The sequence below is a fragment of the Pyricularia oryzae genome, chromosome 5, assembly GCF_000002495.2.
Source record: "Pyricularia oryzae 70-15 chromosome 5, whole genome shotgun sequence".
Classification (NCBI taxonomy): Eukaryota; Fungi; Ascomycota; class Sordariomycetes; order Magnaporthales; family Pyriculariaceae; genus Pyricularia; species Pyricularia oryzae.
This window is the reverse complement of record NC_017852.1, coordinates 533,828-551,758: the sequence shown is the minus strand read 5'-3', so window position 1 is coordinate 551,758 and position 17,931 is coordinate 533,828. Positions and strand designations below refer to the sequence as shown.

The following is a 17,931-nucleotide window of genomic DNA, read 5'->3' as shown; positions in this document are numbered from 1 at the left end:
AATCCACCTCTGCCTTATGAAGCCCACCCCTGTTTGGGGTTTTCCTGTTTCAAAGGCAAGCAGGAGAAGAAAACAACGACACACATACAACGACGGCCTTAGCCGTGCTTGAACCAGAATATTAATAGATGGGATTGCAGGGTTCAAGGCGATCGTCTTCCTGGTCAATACTGCACGCCAGTACCTACCTTAAACGGATTTTTTTTTTCTTTGTTTTTTTTTTTTTTTTTTTGATCTTCGCGTGACCGACATTTTGTGGCGGCAATCAATTATGGGTATCGCAGAAGTAGGCACGAACCTGGATGCAAACTACGGGAGCAGCAACAACAATAGCAACAACAGCTTGCCTCGGAAGAGACCAGCTGAAGCTCAAGCACAACCAGAAGCACAACAAGCAACAGAAACATTTACCCGAACCAACGGTGACGACGAAAGGATCATTCTCCACTTTGTAAGCTTCCGGCTTGAACCAGATCTTCCTCCTATGTTAGCCTACTGAAACATGGAACATTAAACCTGGAAATCATACAATTGGGGCAAAAGGATTATGACTGCTTCTATGCTCAGGTTGTCGAGAACAAAGAGCCTTCCCTGAAATCTCTCCCCGTGGGCATCAAGCAAAAGAGCATCCTCGCCACCTGCAACTATGTAGCCCGTCGCAGGGGCGTCAAGAAGCTCATGCGCATTTCTGAGGCACGGGACATATGCCCTGATTTGGTGTTGGTTGACGGGGAAGACCTCACCCCTTTCAGAGACACTTCCAAGATACTGTACCGAGTCCTCCGTTCCTTTTCGTGGAATGACCGAGCTGAACGACTCGGACTGGACGAGGTCTTCCTCGATGTCTCTGACATGGTGTCGTACAATCTTGATTTGCTAAACCCGCATGGACTTGCCAACTCCTTCTTCTGTCTGTCAAGCACAGACCCGGAGCTGGGGTTTGCATTTGATGCCACGGGTTTTGCGGGCTGTGTGGTTGCACCATCCTGGTCCTCAAATAGCAGCCGTGGCGTTGTCGAGTCCGACGAGGCCTCTGGGCTTCTTCGTAAACGTCTGCTGCTGGCATCCCACCTGGCGTATCGTATACGCCTTCGTATTGAGCAAGAAGGCTATACTAGCGCCTGTGGCATCTCAGTAAACAAACTTCTCGCCAAAATGGTGGGCAGCCGGAACAAACCCCGCAACCAGACGACGCTCCTTGCCCTCTCAAAGGCAGACACCTTGTCATTTGTAGACCAGCACTCCCTGCGTAGCCTGCCGGGAATAGGTGGCAGCATGGCTGCCGTTATGGAGCAGCACACAAGGTCCACCGCCCCTGACAAGCCCCTGAAGGCCGGCCAAGTCCGCCTCCAACATGATGTATCGCCGCACCTCCTCGAGAAACTCCTACAGCCCCTGGGGTTGGAGAAAGGTATAGGGCAGAAGACATACCGGCTACTCCACGGCATTGACACAGCAGAAGTTAAGTTCGCATGCGACTTCCCAATTCAGATCGGCATAGAGGATACATACGCAAACACCGGCCTATCCAACATTGCGCAGATAACACAGCAATTAATCAAACTGTCTGCCTCGCTCATCCGCCGCATCCGCGTGGACCTAACAGAACCGGCTAGTAACATTGACGGCCCCGAGGCTGTGGTCTGGGTCGCCCGGCCCAGGACCTTGCGCCTCACCACTCGCCAGCGGCACCCCACCACCGGCCCGCGTCCGCCATACAACAGCAACCGTACCTCGCGCAGTCAACCGCTACCTAGCTTTGTACACAGCTCCCCCACCCAGCCGGCAGAGGACCTTGCTGCCCGGCTGGTCGAGGAGACGCTGCTACCCATGTTTCACAAACTGAACCCCCCACCAACCGGCACCGGGCCAGCCGGGTATAACATCGGCCTCATTAACATATGCGTCACTGGCATGGTAGCTAGTGGTGCGGACTTCAAGATGAGCAGCGGCCGGGATATCGCAGGCATGTTCCGCAGACAGCATGAAGTCCTTCGTGAATTCACTGCGTATGATCAAGATAACTTTAATGAGGTTGGAGCGACGGCAATGTCTAGTCCCACTCCTGTCGATCCAAATATCACCAAAAATGAGGCTGTGGATGATGTCGCCGACGATGAGGATAGTCTGGAAGCAGACTGGGACGGCGGCTCACTCGTCTGTGAGTTTTGTGGCCACGCCATCCCCGCATTTGCGATGCTAGCTCATCATCGCTTCCACCAGCTCGATGGTGATGGCTAAGTCTTAGGTAGGGATATTAATGTTGGAGTTTCTTTTAAATCACATGCCTCTCCTTATCTCCTCGGCGAGACTTTCCGGAGTGGTCGCTATATTGAACATGATGATACGGATTAAAAACGATCTCGAGTGCAATATGCAACAACGCGGTATGATTACCGTGTACCCCCCCCCCTATCGACTACCTAAACAGTTCAGTCCAGCTCAGTAGCGCGGAGCTTCGCAAATCTGCACCATTAAACCTCGCCACAACATAAGATGGCATTAATACTGAGCTCTTAAGCTGGACATCGAGGTACCTGGGCCGATACCCATGTCGATGACGCTACAGAAGAAAAAGATCGACTAGCCCTAGTGTAACTCGGAGTTACAGAAGGCGTCGCGGGAAGCTGAAGTGTAAACGATATTTTGTTGACACGCCGCAAAGCCAACGCAAGAAGTTTATCCCTTGGCTTCTCTGGGCACATGTGTTTTCTGCAGGTTTTCTGCAGGTTTTCTGCAGCCATTTAGCCCCCAAGCATGTTCATTCACGATCTTGTGCCACTCATCGGTACTCCGTGCAGAAGCATCATCCCCGGGGTTCGAAAAAGTCCCGAACCATCTAGAAGCTATTAAGCAAGTGAGCCACAATGGGTAACACTCTCAAAAGGAGGATTAGAAAATATTCCTTCTCCGTTCCAGCCACATCTTTTGTTCTTAAAAAGAGCCTAAGTAACCCCGGATGGAATGCGAGTTTCTTTGTTGCTTTTCCCAACAGAGACGAACATTAAACCGTATTGAACCACCAAAAAAAAGCCAACAAAAAAAAAGAGGAAAACGATGGCGAAAACAAGAAGTATTCACAAAAGCATATATCAACCCATACATATTCTAGAAGCCAAAATTTAAACATTCCTTCCATATTTGAAGGATTCTTATTCAATCCCCCCCCCCCTCATCCCTCTTTCTTTTCTTTTCTTTTTTTTCTTTTTTTTTGTTTATTTATTAATTTATTTTTGGGATCGGGCACGTGGCAAGAATACGAAAACGGACGAAGCAAAAAAGGGTTCAACCTCCGTTTTCGCGTCGTGCCGGGTTTTTGTTTTAGAACTTAACCCTATAGACACTTGAAAGTAAACCTCCTTTTTCCAGAGAGGGTCCGACAGAACAGAAAAAGGGGGGAAAGCCCTCCCCCAACAACCTACAAACCAGCAACCCCCCCCCCCCCATCGGACTGTTTAGGCCGGAGCATGGAAGGTCTAGAAAAGTAACATTTTCATCCGAGGCAAGCTTTGGTGTAACCTGTTCAGCTCGTCTACTTACTGGGCACCCTGAAGAGGCGTCAACCAAGACATCACGGAAAGCAAAACCCCCCAGCATGTAACAATATTAATCATCAATTCTCTTCGTCTACCCAAATTTCCTTAAGGGTGGGGACGGAAATACAGACGCATGGACAAAGGAATATCGATGAACCACGTCTTGCAGACGTGAAAACAACCAAGACTCAAAGTTCCATGGCGCAATCCCTCCAGACGACATAGTACACCTAGCGAAAGAGAGTCCAGCCGCCCGCTTTGTCCATCTGTCCCCCCGCCCCCAAACCTTGCTTCCCCCCTTCTCTCCTCTCCTTCTGCAGACGGGTCATGTCTGTATTAGAATAGTGATAATGGGTAAGTAGGACCCCGCTGACCAGAAAGAAAAATTGAACAACAAAAAAAAAGACCAAAAACAGGTACACTTTTTTTTGTAAACATAACGTCGTCATAAGAAAAAGGGAAGAAGAAAATAGACAGTTTCCTTTCCATATGGAAAACAGGAACATTGTCGGAAGCATGGCAGAGGGATATTATAAAAACTAAACCATTGCTCCTGAACCCCAAAGACAATAAACAACAGCCAATCTCCTCCGGTCATGGGGCTCCAGAAAGAACATAGAAAAAGAGAGAGAAAAAAAAGCAGATGATTTCAAAACAGCAAACCCAGGGCCCATCCCGCGCCTTGAACAAGTCCTAACACCAATACCATCCCATAACAGCTGTTCCATTTCGAAATAAACCCCAATCTGACTCCTGTTTGCGCCAAGATTTCCCTCCTCTTCCCAAGAATGATGAATGAAGCGAAAAACAACCCTCCCGGTCACCTGGAGAAAAAAGAAAAAAAAAGCAGAATGCAGCCCCAGGGTATATGTCTGACTACCTCAAAGTGAGCCCCACAGTCGAAAAAGAAAGGGTGTATCGGCTCGTGAGGTCTCTTCTTCCCATCTAGTGCAGTGCAGTGCAACATTCGGAATGGCCGGTGAGCAGCCAGTGGGCTTAGCCCTTTCCAAAGTGCAAATGTGTGTGGATGCGCGTGAGCGTATGTGTTCTTTATGACCAAAAGAGAAAGGAAAAAGCAAAGCGAAGCTATAGGTCAGTATCGCGTATAAGTATGCCTATCCTTCTCCGTATGCCAATCCGGGGGCTACCCGTATAGAGTATGGGGAGAGGTAGGCATTTGAGATGCGGGCATCTGAGCGCCGGTTCCACTGCCATTGCCGTTCCACTGGCTAAAAATGGTCGGACTGTGGAACATTTGCGGGTTGTGGACGTGCGCAGAGTTGCCGGCACCACTATCTTGCGGTGCTGCGGTGTAGCTGTCGTAGCCACCGCTCGGCTGGGAAACTAGGTCGTTTTGGGCTCTGATGCCGTTGTGGTGAGGTGCCGAGGCCCCCATAGATGGTTGATGTATTCCGTTCGACTGGACCGACTGGGCACCGCTGTGGAGATGATGGTCGCCGTGTCCGTTCTGCAAGGTCGTAGCAAAACCCTGGTCGGATGTCGATAGAATCGACTGGCTGTTTGTGTAAGCGTTGTCTGTTGAAGGTCTCGAACCCTGACCAGCACTGTGCTGTTGGCTCGGGCCATCCATTAGAGCGTCTTCCGACCAGCCGTGCTGCACACTTAACTCTAGCAAATACTGGTTGTCGCGCAAGAGAGCCTCGATAAACTCGAATGTCTTCTCGGCAACCACGCCTTTGCTCATTTTCTGATCCCTTATAGGATCGATTTCTGACTGCAGATCCTGGAGCTGGTCCTTGATATTGCCCCGTCGTCGCTTCTCCGAGTTGATGTGGTTCAGTCGCTTCTGTTCCGACGTCAAATTCACGCGAGGCTGTTTCTGCGGCGCCGTCGATGACTTGCGCCGCTTTCCAGACGAGGGCTTTCCGGTGGCGTCCGCATCATCATCGATATCGCCCGAATTCAGTGGGCTTGGCCCTGGCGCTGAGGTATCTGCCGCAAGCTCGCTTGAGGGGCTCTTTCTGGCGGTTGCTGGTGTGGTCTTGAGCTTCCTTTGGGGACGAGGGCGGGCATTGGGTTTGGCCTTTCCCTTACTCTTGGCATTGAACGGCTGCAGTTCGTCGTCATTTCCTTCGACGCTCGCCTGCTTCTGCTCGGCGGTTTCATCCAACTCGACCTTCACGATGCTTGCTGCATTTCCATTGCCATTGGTGTTATCGTATTCGCCGAGCATCTTGTCCACAGCGGTGGGCCTACGGGCGGGTGAGATCGGCGTCGTCGGTCCTGTCGTCTCGTTACTGCTGGGTGCAACTGGCTCCAGACAGCCCACATATTTGAGGCGCTCTTGCTCAAGCTGCGCACTTTCTTCCTGTGTCGTTTGCGGGACATAGCCGTGAGGTCTACTGAAGTTGGGATCAGAGCCGTATTGAGGATTGCGTAGATTATCAAACATGGGAGGCGCAGTACTAGACGAGGCGGCCGGGGCAGGCTGTCGTTGCGGCTGGGGTTGAACATGTGCCTGGCCATTCATGTACACGCGAGGTTCAAACGCATTCGCCGAAACTTGAAGTTGCTCTTGCGCATGCGGAGCATGTTGATTCGGCGTGATTGTGAACCCGAAGGGTTGGCTTGCTGTATTATCGATCGGTGAGAATACTGGCGAGTGATGATTTTGCCCAGCAAGCTGGGGCTGGTGCCTTTGCCCAAAAACTCCGCCATTGGGCGCTTGGTTTCCCGTGTAAGGCGAATAGTCTGGCCGGCCATTTCGGTTTTGGAACAACGCTGTATTCTGTAATGCAGTAGCCGCGGCAATCTCCTGCTCGGAATGCGGCTGATGTAATGGGATCTGGATAGGTGAAGGCACCGGCGGAGGTGCAGGGCCGCCATGTGACTGTCGGTGATGGTGATGGTGATGGTGGTGAGGACGGCGTTGGTTTTGATGTTGGTTCGAGGCCTGCGGCACGGGAGTGAAGCTTGCAGGTTGAGAAGCCCCGTTGACCATGGGCCCAACATTTGGAAATGTCATTTGAGGCATATCCAGGTTCACTGGAGAACTAAGAGTGGGGTCCGTCTGAGGTCCGAGTGTGGTAGAGGTGCCCACGAGTACAGGCACCGGACCTATGTCACCGAACCAGTCGTCCTGCAGCTGAGCCAAACCCTCTCCATAGTTGGGTGGAGGCTCCGTGTTGTTGTGCATATGATCAAAGAAGGCATCAAGGGTGTCAGTGTCTCCCGTATCTAGGATCGGGGGCCCTTGGGGATTATCTGGTGGCGTCAATTGTGGGAGAGGCTCCCTGTCAAAGCCGAAAAGCTCGTTCACATTGACCCCTATTTGCCCTATTCATACATCGCAGTCAGAATCACCATGCCCAAAACCAAGACACCATGGGGAAGCAGGAATTTTGGGGTTCGGCTTACAACCAAAGATAAGGCCCGCGTCCTCGTCCGGTAGTGGCGGCTGCGACTGCGGCATCCTTGAATCTAGCCTTTGCAAGGCCAACATAGGTGTGAAAGACGGAAGGATCAAATAGGTAAGGTAGGTAAGGTATTTGTAGAGAAACTCGTGAGGACCAGACAGGGCGAGGGCTACCTGTCCTCGACCGAGAATCCCATGGCCTGGTAGTCTTTATATACCTTGTCAAGGGCACTAGCCCGCGACAATCAGCCCAATTTGATGTGCGTATAAGTTGCACTATTCTGTAAAGACCTCCCTTTTTGCTGCAGATATACCGTTTCGGCGCCCGGCTCCGTTTTCCAAGATAAATGCAGCCCCGTTCAGAGGTATGTGTGCCCAGTTTGGCAGGTGCAAAAGGTAAGAAACTGCCAAACCACCGTTTCCACTGCCCACTGAAGAGCGCGCAACTTAGGAACCCACACCAAATTTGGTCGCAGAGACAACCCAGAGGCGAACCCGTTGACGATATTCAGGGTTGAAAAGCCCTGAAATCTATTGCCACAATCTTCAATGTTTGGGCACTCCGGACCATCAAACAAGTGCTACTTGCGACGTGCGCGAACTGGATCTTGACCTTCTGTACCGATTCGCTCTGGTCTTCGATTTCGACTAGTATACCTAGTGGTTAGAAGTTCGTGGACTCCTGAGGACGCAGGCTGCGGCGGGAAGGTGAATGTGCGTTTGAGATTTAAAAACTCCTCCAACAAATGCGAGCAATGCTCTTTCCTTGGAGCGTGGACGACGCTGAGCTCGAAGAAACGCGACTCGGATGCAAGCTGAGCTAAGAGAAGAGGATTGGATCAAGCTTCGATCGGTCGGGGCGGGCGCGCTTATGTCGGTTCCGTCTCTTGAAGAATCGCAAAACTTATTTCAGCTCCCTGGCGCGCAAAAGGGCAAGCAAGTATTAACACTTCTCGTCGTCCTCGTTGAGTTCGTCAATGAGCAGCAGAAAGCTTTACTGCCGGACGGAGTTCAGTCCTTGAATGGAAGAGAAGCACACGTTGGGTGGCCGAGCCTTGGACACCGCCTGGGTCAGTTCTGATTAGAACCAAACCCCAACGAGCTTCACTAGGCCGTTCTAGGTACTTACCTTACTTTAGCGGGTCCCGCTGCCCCCGCAGCCGAGCCGAAACTGTGGGGTACTCAACTGTAGGTACTCAACTAACGGGGAGAGAAACACATGCACTTACCGGTAGCGGACAAGTCAGTTGTCGAGCGGGCACGCAACGAGGTACGTACCGCAAGCCCCTTGAGCAATTCTAGCTCACAATCACATGCTTCAGACAATGCCCTTGTTCGTTCAAGGTTCCTTCCCCGATCTGATTGTTGCGCGAGCTCAAGCCCATCCACACAAAACGTAGATTATTAGACGGATTAGATGGCCCGTTTCTAGAAGCTTTGTAACGCGACGGGATGCGACTTGGAGAAAAGTCCAAGTTGGAATAGAAATATTCTGCACCAGGTTGCCCGGATGGACGAGCTACTGTACGTGCTCGAGTTTGACCCTGCGTTTCCCTTTTTTTCTTCTTTTTTCTCTTCTCTTGGTTACCTCATACACCCTGAAATCTTGCATTACTGAATGCATGACATCCCCCGAGGTCATACATGGCTGCAGAAAACCACGGACATTTGCCTGCCTGAAATTCAGAGCTAGTGTTTTCTAGTGTTCATGTGAGGGAGCGGTGGGCTGCGTGGCTGAGAGTGAGTGACTCTCCTCCAAAACTCCGCCATGATTGTTTCTTTTTCTTTTTTATGCTCTTGTAAATGACCAAGAATAACGGTTCAAAAGATACATTCCCCATATCTTATCAGCAGTGCATATTCCTCGGAGATTTGATCTATCCACGCGGTCAAGGTCACACGTCACCTTGCACCAATCAACCAAATTGTCTCCTCCTCAGATCTCCAACGCATTAAATCTGTTTTGAACCTTTCATCCTTGATAGAAGGCACAACACGAACCTCATGTCGGCTCGACCGACCATATTCGACAGATCAGTGTTGCAACGGTGTGTTGATGTGCAGGGAGCTTGTCTCTCCAAACCCAGCACGGACGTTCGTACCACGCGCGATTCGGTTTAGATCCAGGGAAACCAGGCCACGGCGCAAGTAGACCGCACGCACTTTGACTGACAAATTGACGATTTGATTTTTTTGCTTTTTTTTTTAACTCCTTTTTTCTTGATTCTTGGTTCATTCGATTTTCTTCCTCTTTCGGATCTTGGCCTTGAAATCAAATCATTCCTTGATTGGTCCATTTACCGTCTACTATTCCCCTGTTTATTTTCTGGTTCGAAAGACAACGCAGCAAGCTGAAGAGCCGAGGTAAGGCGATTGCAAGAAAGCGACGCTTAAGCTGAGCTGGGCTAGCCTCCCATAGCCCCCCTTCCCAAGCCATCATCCTGTACATTCCGGGTTGCGTTATGAGACTGGCCGAAACGTCTGTTTATTCGCACTTGTAACGAGTGAGTGAAAACACGTCAAACAAAAAAAAAAAAAAAAAAATCAAGATTGAAACCTCATCAACCACTTTTGCCCCCAAGCAACTTACTTGGCCAGTACCATAGCGGTTTTTTTTTTTTTTTTTTTTGTTTTTGTTTTTGCTGCTTTTCATCTTCTGGTTTTCTTCCCTGTAATGCGAATGCGCTGTTAGGTGCCAAACCCTTGCGCTACTCAATGTTCCAGTAAAAATCAATACCACCATGGCGCAGAACACATCTTCTGGCCGCCGCATTCCCGCGGTAGCGGTGGCAGCAGCAAAACATCCCAAATGGGACCATGCCATACCACCCAAGCTCCGCCCACTGGTCCGCGCATTCTTACTCGGGTACGGATCGAGCGTGGCGCCCCGCGTGCTCACCCTCCTGCTGCAGCGCCTCAGCCGTCGGTACAAGCGCCCGGAGAATACCACCGCTCGCCAGCCGCTCCAGCCCTTCTTCCCGGCTCTTTTCCACATCCTCCGCACCGGGTTCGATCCGCAACGCTTCCCAGTGTTTTGCGCGGCATTGGTCGGAGGCAGTACCTTGCTACAGGCACGTGACTAGTTCGTGATGTATCGGACGATACAAAGTATGATTCTTTTGCTAACTTATACACAACACATTGGCTAAGGATTAGGTTCCCTTGAGACGGGTAATAGAACGGATACTAGGCACTCTGGATGAGTCTGCAAAGCTCCGCTTGTCGAGATGGCTGGCTACCTTTGTCGCGGCTTGGTGCAGTTTAAGTCTCCTTCAGTCAAAGCCTAGTCCACTTTTCACCGATGTTGTCGAAGAGCCGTCAGACGACCCTTCATCCAAGGGCGGGCAAAGAACCATAAAATGGGCGGGCCGTACTCTTGACTTGACTCTTTTTGCCGTGACAAGAGCAGTTGATGTAATAGTTGGCGAGCTGTGGTCTCAGAGGAGAGAGCGGCGCATGGCTGCGGGCAAATGGACCAAGGTGAAAAATCTTCCTCTTATACACGATTACTGTCCATCATGGATCATCGCTAACGCACACGAACGCCCCTGAAGACGGAGAAACTCATCCAAAAATCGGCTGATCCAGCCCTCTTTGCGCTCTCTTGCACGGCCATCATGTGGGCCTGGTTCTATACTCCCACACTCCTCCCACCAGGCTACAATAAATGGATTGGCGCCGCAGCAGCCGTTGACGTGCGCCTCATTGAGGCTCTTCGACGCTTCCGTACCGGCGAGATGCAATATGGCAAGGACAACGGCCAGGCACCATTGATCCAGAGCATGTGCGCCGACTACAAGTGGCCGATGGCCTGGGGTGACCCGGCTGCGTCGGTTCCGTTCCCGTGCGAGGTCGTTCATATGGGAGTTGGGCCTTCGTGCGAACACCACGCCCTTAGTCGCTTCTACCACTCATGGCGGTGGTCACTTGCCACGTACCTGCCCCTCAACCTCTTGATCATGGCGCGCAACCCATCCTTCAAGAATCTCAAGCGGGCCCTCATTTCGGCCTCGCGGTCATCAGCGTTCCTGGGGGCCTTCATCGCCTTCTTCTACTATGGCGTGTGCCTGGCGCGGGCGCGGGTGGGCCCGCTGATCGTGGGCAAGGACAGGGCTGCCCGGCAGCGCATCGACAGCGGGATCTGTGTCGGGACCGGCTGCGTACTGTGTGGCTGGAGCATCTTGCTCGAGCACCCGGGGCGCAGAAAGGACATGGCGCTATTCGTGGCGCCGAGGGCACTTGCGACGTTCCTGCCGCGCAAATACGGGATGGACAAGCAGTGGAGGGAGAATTTGGTATTTGCCATCAGCACGGCCGTGGCCTTCACCTGCGCAATGGAGAACCAGGCGAGGGTGAGGGGCGTGTTGGGGAACGTGCTGGGGTCGGTGTTGAAGGCCTAGTCTGGACTAGCGGGTACATTATCATGATGGCTGACTATTCTTATCTCGGGCCGGTCTGTCGAGGGCCCGGGAATGTTGTATTATTATGCATTGGCTATAGAAGTGCAAAAAAAAAAATAGGAATGGAAAGAAACAGAGGAGAATCATGCTGAGTAGTGAAAGCTGCTTAGAGGTCATATGACAGTGGGTTCCTCAGAGCTAGCAGTCATCCATACCCAGCCCTGTTTTCACCCAAATCAGTCAGATTCCTTCAAGGCCGCCTTATAAATAGACTGATTGTCACACACGCACTCCCCTGAATGAAGGCGCCATCGGTGACCGCCGTGCTGGGATCTAGCAGATTCAGCAGGTTATGTTTAGGCGTCAAACAGAATTACGTATAAAGCACTAGGGTACGTACTCCGTACAAATATTACTACTTTGAAGCAGCGCGTACAAGCTTGCAGGGTAACAAATCTGAGGACTTTGTGCCCCGCTTGCACTTTCATTCCAAGGGGTGAGATTTATTCTGTTTGCAGTTTACATCTTGTGTCTTTGAACCTGGCGATAACAGCATTGTGTTGATACGCAATCTGAACACCAAGTTTCTAAAGATACCAGATAACACTAGCTCTAGTCTAGTCCTAGTTTTGGAGCTAGTCTAGTTTCAAGATATCACAAAGCTCGTAGCCTCCAAAAAAAGACAAGACGTCGCGGTGCTTTTGTCGTTATGGTACCTGTCTGTAGTTTGACGCATCACAGCAAAAAAAGTCAGTGGGTTGCTTGCCGGTTCGGCAAACGGGAGTCGGAGCCCGCTACCCACCACCCCACCACGCTAAACAGTCTCTGTGCCATTTTTGTGTGCGCTAGCTACTGTAATACTTCGTACCAGCGCAAAAAGAGGGGGTGAACTTTTTGGACTGGGGCAAACCAATAACAAGACCTCGAAAGCAAAGTCGGTGGGGCATTTTCCACAAACTTTTCGCGTCTTTTTTTTTTTTTTTTTTGTTCTCTTGTCCCCAGCCTCCGTCGCTTGGTGAAGGAAAAAGACTTCTACTTACAGAACTACGAACTGCGTACAAAGTGGCGTCATCTAATCAATACGCATGTACCTGAGTAAGGTACACCTTTAGATGCCTCACGCTCGGTTAGGCTTGGGATCAGACGAGACCTTTTGAGTGCAGATAAATTATTCAAGGAAAGGGGACCTAGCTCAATAGTGTTTCTGGTTTTTCTTCTTGAAAAAGTAAGAGAAATAAGTGCTGTTCAAAGTACAAAGACGCCCATGTTCGCGTGCTCTCCTTCCGCATGCTTGGGGTTCCCCGCGGTGGTTAATTTAATTGAGGGGTAGCAACTAGCTTCCAAGCGAGCTGCTATACGTACCTAGGTACCTATTTGTTCCGTGGTCGATCGACCAGCCAACCCTACCAAGACAGTACGGCCTCGAAGGGCCCATATCGACGAAAAACATTATTTGATGGTTCTCGGTTATTTCTTGTTTACTTATTTTCGCCTTGGGTTTTGCCTCTCTTCTGTTGTGTCCTGTATTGTGATACTAGGTAGCGCAAAAGAATTGGAGAAAGAGATCGGCGCTGACTGCCACCAGTCCCGCCTTGACCGCTCCCGCTTTCGCTCCAAGCCTTGGTTGATGATGTTAAGACGTGGACTTTGTTGAATGAAAGGTACAGCAGCTAGAGCGGTAGGACGCACGCAGACCTTGCAATCGTGCGAAAGCGGTGACGCTTTGCCGAAAACTCCATGGATCAGCTCCGATACTGGAGACTCCGGGGAAAAGAGGGTATCTACCACTTAGACTACTCAGGTACCTACGTAGCTTGCAAGGTAGGTAGCTTGCCCAAATCAAATTATCTCCAACTCAGCTACTACCTATTTGCAACACCGTACCTATGAATGAACTGTAGGTTTATGTGCTAGTCCGCCAGACCGTTCACCAGCCTGTGGTTTTCTTGACCTATAATAATACCAGGAGGTACCTACGGTAGTTGCCAAGTATTCGCCCACCACCCCCGCTTTTAGCCCCATTCTGACGACGTGCTGCAGGGTTCAGTTGCCGATTTTAGCATTTGGGGTGTCATTGCCTCCGTCTTGGAATTTTTTTTTGCTTGGGACTGAAGAAAAAAAAAATCTGGCGATTGAACTGTACGCATAACAAAAAGAGTCATATCCATATCCCCACTTCTTTGGATTTTGGTCAGTCATCCTGAGTCCGAGTCTATAACACTACGCATCACTCCACAAAACTTCGTGTGCTTCCATCATCTTTATTCTTGCGATATTAGTGTACGAGTTTCATTGAAGTGCTATAACCTTTGCGGTCCTGTTGTGTGACCCCTCAATTGCAATATTCACAACAAAATCAGAAGAAAAAAAGACGAAAAGAAACCAAGTCCCAGCCTCCCATTGAGCTTTACTCACAACAATCCCAAACCACCAAAATGTGCCCATCCTGCGAGCCTGAGCAAGCCGCTGCCTCCAATGGCAATGCGAACGGCAATGGCGCCTCCAATGGCAATGGTAAGGGTCTCACCCTCGCTTCGAGAGTAGTTTCTGGCGAAGCTCCGATGCCGGCGCCAAAAAGTTGAGCGAGGTTGTCGCCACAAATGCTAACGCCGTTGGCCCTCGACAAAAAGGAAACCACGACGGAATGACTGGTATTGAGACTCGCCAAGCACAAAACGCACGCTACCAGCCATCACGGAATCCCTACCAGCCCGTCGGTGACTTTTTGTCCAACGTGAACAACTTCAAGATCATTGAGAGCACCCTGCGAGAGGGCGAGCAGTTCGCCAATGCCTTCTTCGACACGGTGAGTCAAGCCACATCGCAAGCAAATACTTGCTCCTCACAACGGCCGCAAGCCTGGGCTACTTTGGTAGCTCGGCGGTGTTTTTGCTGTCGATGTGTCCTGGCGGCATCCCGGCGCAAAAACAGACCTCATAGACTGACTCATGCTTTTTTTAACCTCCGCGCAGGCCAAGAAGATTGAGATCGCCAAGGCGCTGGACGACTTTGGCGTCGACTACATCGAGCTCACCAGCCCGGCTGCCTCGGAGCAGTCCAGGCTTGACTGCGCTGCCATCTGCAAGCTGGGACTCAAGGCCAAGATCCTCACCCACATCAGGTGCCACATGGACGACGCGCGCATCGCCGTCGAGACCGGTGTTGACGGCGTCGACATTGTCATCGGCACCTCTTCGTTCCTCATGGAGCACTCGCACGGCAAGGACATGACCTACATCACCAACACGGCCATTGAGGTCATCAACTTTGTCAAGAGCAAGGGCATCGAGGTCCGCTTCTCATCCGAGGACTCGTTCCGCAGCAACCTGGTTGACCTGCTGAGCATCTACTCGACCGTCGACAAGATTGGTGTCAACCGTGTCGGTATTGCTGATACCGTCGGTTGCGCCTCGCCCCGCCAGGTCTACGACCTGGTCAAGACCCTGCGTGGTGTTGTCTCTTGGTGAGCCACAGGTCTGATGAATCTTGTGCTGCTTGGTGCTGATGCTAACAGTTCGATAGTGACATTGAGACACACTTCCACAACGACACTGGCTGTGCCATCTCAAATGCTTTTTGCGCTTTGGAGGCCGGTGCTACCCACATCGACACGTGTGTCCTGGGTATCGGCGAGCGTAACGGAATTACCCCTCTTGGAGGTCTGATGGCTCGCATGATTGTCGGCTCCAAGGACTACGTTCTGAGCAAGTACAAGCTGCACAAGCTCAAGGACATTGAGGAGCTTGTTGCCGACGCCGTTCAGGTCAACATGTAAGTTTTGCCATCCCATGTGCAGTTTTCATTCTGGGTAGATTGCTAACATTTTGTCTCTGTAGTCCTTTCAATAACTACATCACTGGTTTCTGTGCTTTCACCCACAAGTATGTTCCGTCACACACTGGTATCTACTATTGATTCAAAACTAACTCGTTGCTATAGGGCCGGTATCCATGCCAAGGCTATTCTCAAGAACCCCTCAACATATGAGATTATTGTATGTTTTTGATCTGTTCACGCACTGTGCCAGCATGGGTATGATGAGCCGAAAATACTAACCCTTGATTAATCAGGACCCGACTCTGTTCGGCATCACTCGCTATGTCCACTTCGCCAGCAGATTGACGGGATGGAACGCAATCAAGAGCAGAGCATCGCAGCTCAACATTGAGATGACGGATGAGCAGTGCAAGGAGTGCACTGCCAAGATCAAGCTGTTGGCTGACATTAGGCCGATCGCTATCGACGACGCCGACTCCATCATTCACGCATTCCACCGCAGCATCAACTCGGGCCAGCCTATTCAGTCTCTCGGAAGCCTGCTCCCCAACATGACGGAGGAGGAGAAGGCCGCCCTGGCAGATGTAGAGCGCCGTGAGTCGAACGATGCCGAGCAACCGGCGGCCAAGAGGGCCAAGGTCGAGGCTGTTGCATGAGCACAACGGAATTTTTGAGCATTGTCGAAGCGTGAGCGAGTCACATATATAGTGTTGACGCAGAATTTTGGTGGTCAAAGGGAAGTACAGAAAGGCCTTGGGCTTTGATCTAACCTAACCCCAAAGCGTTGACATTTTTTATTATGTCTTCTTCTGTCTGCATACGAAGTCAAAAAAGGAAGGAGAAAGGAAAAGTATCGTCAGGATGGGATGGTTTACGGATCTACATTGGTACCGGAGCTATTCAAGGATAGATTGTGTTTGCTTTGATTTGCCCCCATGGATGAGTTGGGGCCTTTTGCTGATTTGCTATATGTTGCTATACCATTGAATGAAAATTGTCTTAAACTTATTCTCAGATGAACTGAGCTGTGATTATTGAGGTTGGATTATGTTGAGAACTCAAGTGGGCAGCGTGGGCTTGAACCCCCTACCCCTTTTTTGTCATCTGGACAACTTTCTGCTGCAGATTTGCCCTTTTATCCCAAATCAGCCTAGTGCCGCTGTCTTGGGTCTTATTGGGAGATGGCGCTAACACCTCTACATTGTGACTTTGCGTGTATCCATTTCAGTATGAACAGTAACTATTCCGCACAACTGAATTACAATATGCCATAGTTCTTCCCATCTCGAATAAAAAAGTGGCAGTGATACCGCATCATGTTATTAAGAGTTACTGCTGCAACCAGTGTCTATAAACATTCCTAGCATGTACTTTTTTGTACTTTTTTAGTATTGCAATTGCATTGGTCATTCGTTCTCCTAAAAGAAAACCCCTCCCTCTCAATAATCTCTTTCAGAATCAAACACCAACAACCCCAATAGTCCGCCACCAGTGACAAACCCCCAGGACAAACACACAAACCAACAGATCCGACCTGACCGTCGTAAATACCTGCCCGTACCGCAGCGCCGTCTCGAGGTACCGCTTCATGCTCGGCGGCAGGAACCCCGCCACGGTCCAGAGGATCCCCGGAGGCGGGGCGCGGCTCCTGTCGAGGAAGAAGCGCGACGTCAGCAGCACCGCCTCGGCCGTGGCGAACATGTAAAAGAAGCGCGCCCTGTTGTTGTTGCTCTCGTCCAGGTCCGCCGACGACATGCCCGCGTCCGACGCCAGCCGCGCCGCGTCCCGCGCCTCGAGCGTCCCCATGAACGCGCCCGTCAGGGCTATGTACAGACCCAGGCCCAGCGCGACGACCAGGTGCAGGATGCGCCAGGCGGCCGAGTAGGTGTCTAGGGGTGCTTGTTGTTGTTGTTGTTGTTGCGGAGCTGCACCCGGCATGCCGGGGAAGCCGCCCGCGCCGCCACCGGGCATCTGTCCGCCCATCATCTGCTGCAGCATCTTCATCATGGGGTCTTCGGGACCGCCTGGCTGGCCGCCCGGGCCGCCGAGGCCGGGGTTGAGGAAGGGGTTGCCGGCGAAGGGGTTGGCGGGCGCAGAGCCGTCCCCGCGTGGCATGTCCATGCCCAGCATCAGCTGGCGGAGCTGGGCTTCTGACATTTCCGATGGGGGTTGCTGTTGCTGTTGTTGTTGTCGTCTGGGGGAGGGGAAGTGCTGGCTAGAGATGTCGACCTCGTCCGGATCGGCGTGGTCTGGTGTCGGTGCTGCTGCTGGCGTGGGGGAGGCGGTGGTGGTTGCGGCATCGGTTCCTGACGCTGTTGCTGTCGGGATGGGGTCTGTATTATTTCCAACAAATTAGTTAAGCTGTTTTCATCTTTCTCGTAGTAAAAAAACATGGCTTCCAACTTACCACGCTGGAAACCACCACCAAGGCCAGTGATCCTATTCAGGCGTGCGCTGCCGCCGGCCTTGATCTTGGCCTCACGCCGCTCCTTGCGGAGGCGGGCCTGCTCTGATGCCCTGGCGGCGGCTGCGTCTGCGTCGGCTGATTCCGTCATTTCTTTAGATTGTCGTGCACCTTTGGAGCAGAAAGAGTGTGTGGTTCAAACACAAAAATAGAGTGACCACCTTTTTACTTTTGTTGCTTGTTCACCTCTTCTAGGGGTCAGGGAGTTGGCCAAGTTGAAATGCGGGCTGAAGGGCGGGTTGGAAGCTTTGTGGGGCGAGGATAGCTTAGCTTGGGGTTCCCAAGGGACACTTTATCGTGACGTTGAAAGTGGGAGATGAGAGCCAAGAAACGTCAGTAACCCTGACCCTTCCCCTGGGTACAGGGTAGGCGTGACCG

General features: G+C 51.4%; 6 protein-coding genes across 6 annotated transcripts; 4 read left to right on the top strand and 2 right to left on the bottom strand.

Annotated features, from left to right (window-relative positions):
* The first annotated feature begins 209 nt into the window (after positions 1-209).
* Positions 210-2,350, top strand: MGG_01089 (DNA polymerase iota). The gene is made up of 2 exons (XM_003717798.1): positions 210-451; positions 544-2,350. The coding sequence occupies exons 1-2, from the start codon at positions 272-274 to the stop codon at positions 2,239-2,241; spliced, it is 1,878 nt and encodes a 625-aa protein (XP_003717846.1). The 5' UTR covers positions 210-271; the 3' UTR covers positions 2,242-2,350.
* A 1,396-nt stretch (positions 2,351-3,746) lies between these two features.
* On the bottom strand, positions 3,747-8,063 carry MGG_01090 (uncharacterized protein). The gene is made up of 3 exons (XM_003717797.1): positions 8,042-8,063; positions 6,915-7,966; positions 3,747-6,833 (listed from the first exon to the last, which is right to left on the bottom strand). Exons 2-3 carry the CDS (start codon positions 6,997-6,999, stop codon positions 4,681-4,683), a joined length of 2,238 nt encoding a protein of 745 aa, XP_003717845.1. The 5' UTR covers positions 7,000-7,966; positions 8,042-8,063; the 3' UTR covers positions 3,747-4,680.
* Positions 8,064-9,433: 1,370 nt separating this feature from the next.
* On the top strand, positions 9,434-11,598 carry MGG_14637 (uncharacterized protein). Its single transcript, XM_003717796.1, has 3 exons — positions 9,434-9,983; positions 10,069-10,392; positions 10,467-11,598. The coding sequence occupies exons 1-3, from the start codon at positions 9,654-9,656 to the stop codon at positions 11,310-11,312; spliced, it is 1,500 nt and encodes a 499-aa protein (XP_003717844.1). The 5' UTR covers positions 9,434-9,653; the 3' UTR covers positions 11,313-11,598.
* A 1,451-nt stretch (positions 11,599-13,049) lies between these two features.
* Positions 13,050-13,424, top strand: MGG_17320 (uncharacterized protein; the record flags this gene model as incomplete). Its single annotated transcript, XM_003717795.1, has 2 exons — positions 13,050-13,133; positions 13,353-13,424. The coding sequence occupies 2 exons, from the start codon at positions 13,050-13,052 to the stop codon at positions 13,422-13,424; spliced, it is 156 nt and encodes a 51-aa protein (XP_003717843.1).
* Positions 13,425-13,747: 323 nt separating this feature from the next.
* MGG_01092 (homocitrate synthase) lies at positions 13,748-15,745 on the top strand (the record flags this gene model as incomplete). Its single annotated transcript, XM_003717794.1, has 7 exons — positions 13,748-13,826; positions 13,943-14,118; positions 14,285-14,775; positions 14,835-15,083; positions 15,149-15,193; positions 15,252-15,306; positions 15,383-15,745. The coding sequence occupies 7 exons, from the start codon at positions 13,748-13,750 to the stop codon at positions 15,743-15,745; spliced, it is 1,458 nt and encodes a 485-aa protein (XP_003717842.1).
* Positions 15,746-16,373: 628 nt separating this feature from the next.
* MGG_01093 (uncharacterized protein) lies at positions 16,374-17,835 on the bottom strand. The gene is made up of 2 exons (XM_003717793.1): positions 17,497-17,835; positions 16,374-17,422 (listed from the first exon to the last, which is right to left on the bottom strand). Exons 1-2 carry the CDS (start codon positions 17,642-17,644, stop codon positions 16,548-16,550), a joined length of 1,023 nt encoding a protein of 340 aa, XP_003717841.1. The 5' UTR covers positions 17,645-17,835; the 3' UTR covers positions 16,374-16,547.
* Positions 17,836-17,931: the final 96 nt, after the last annotated feature.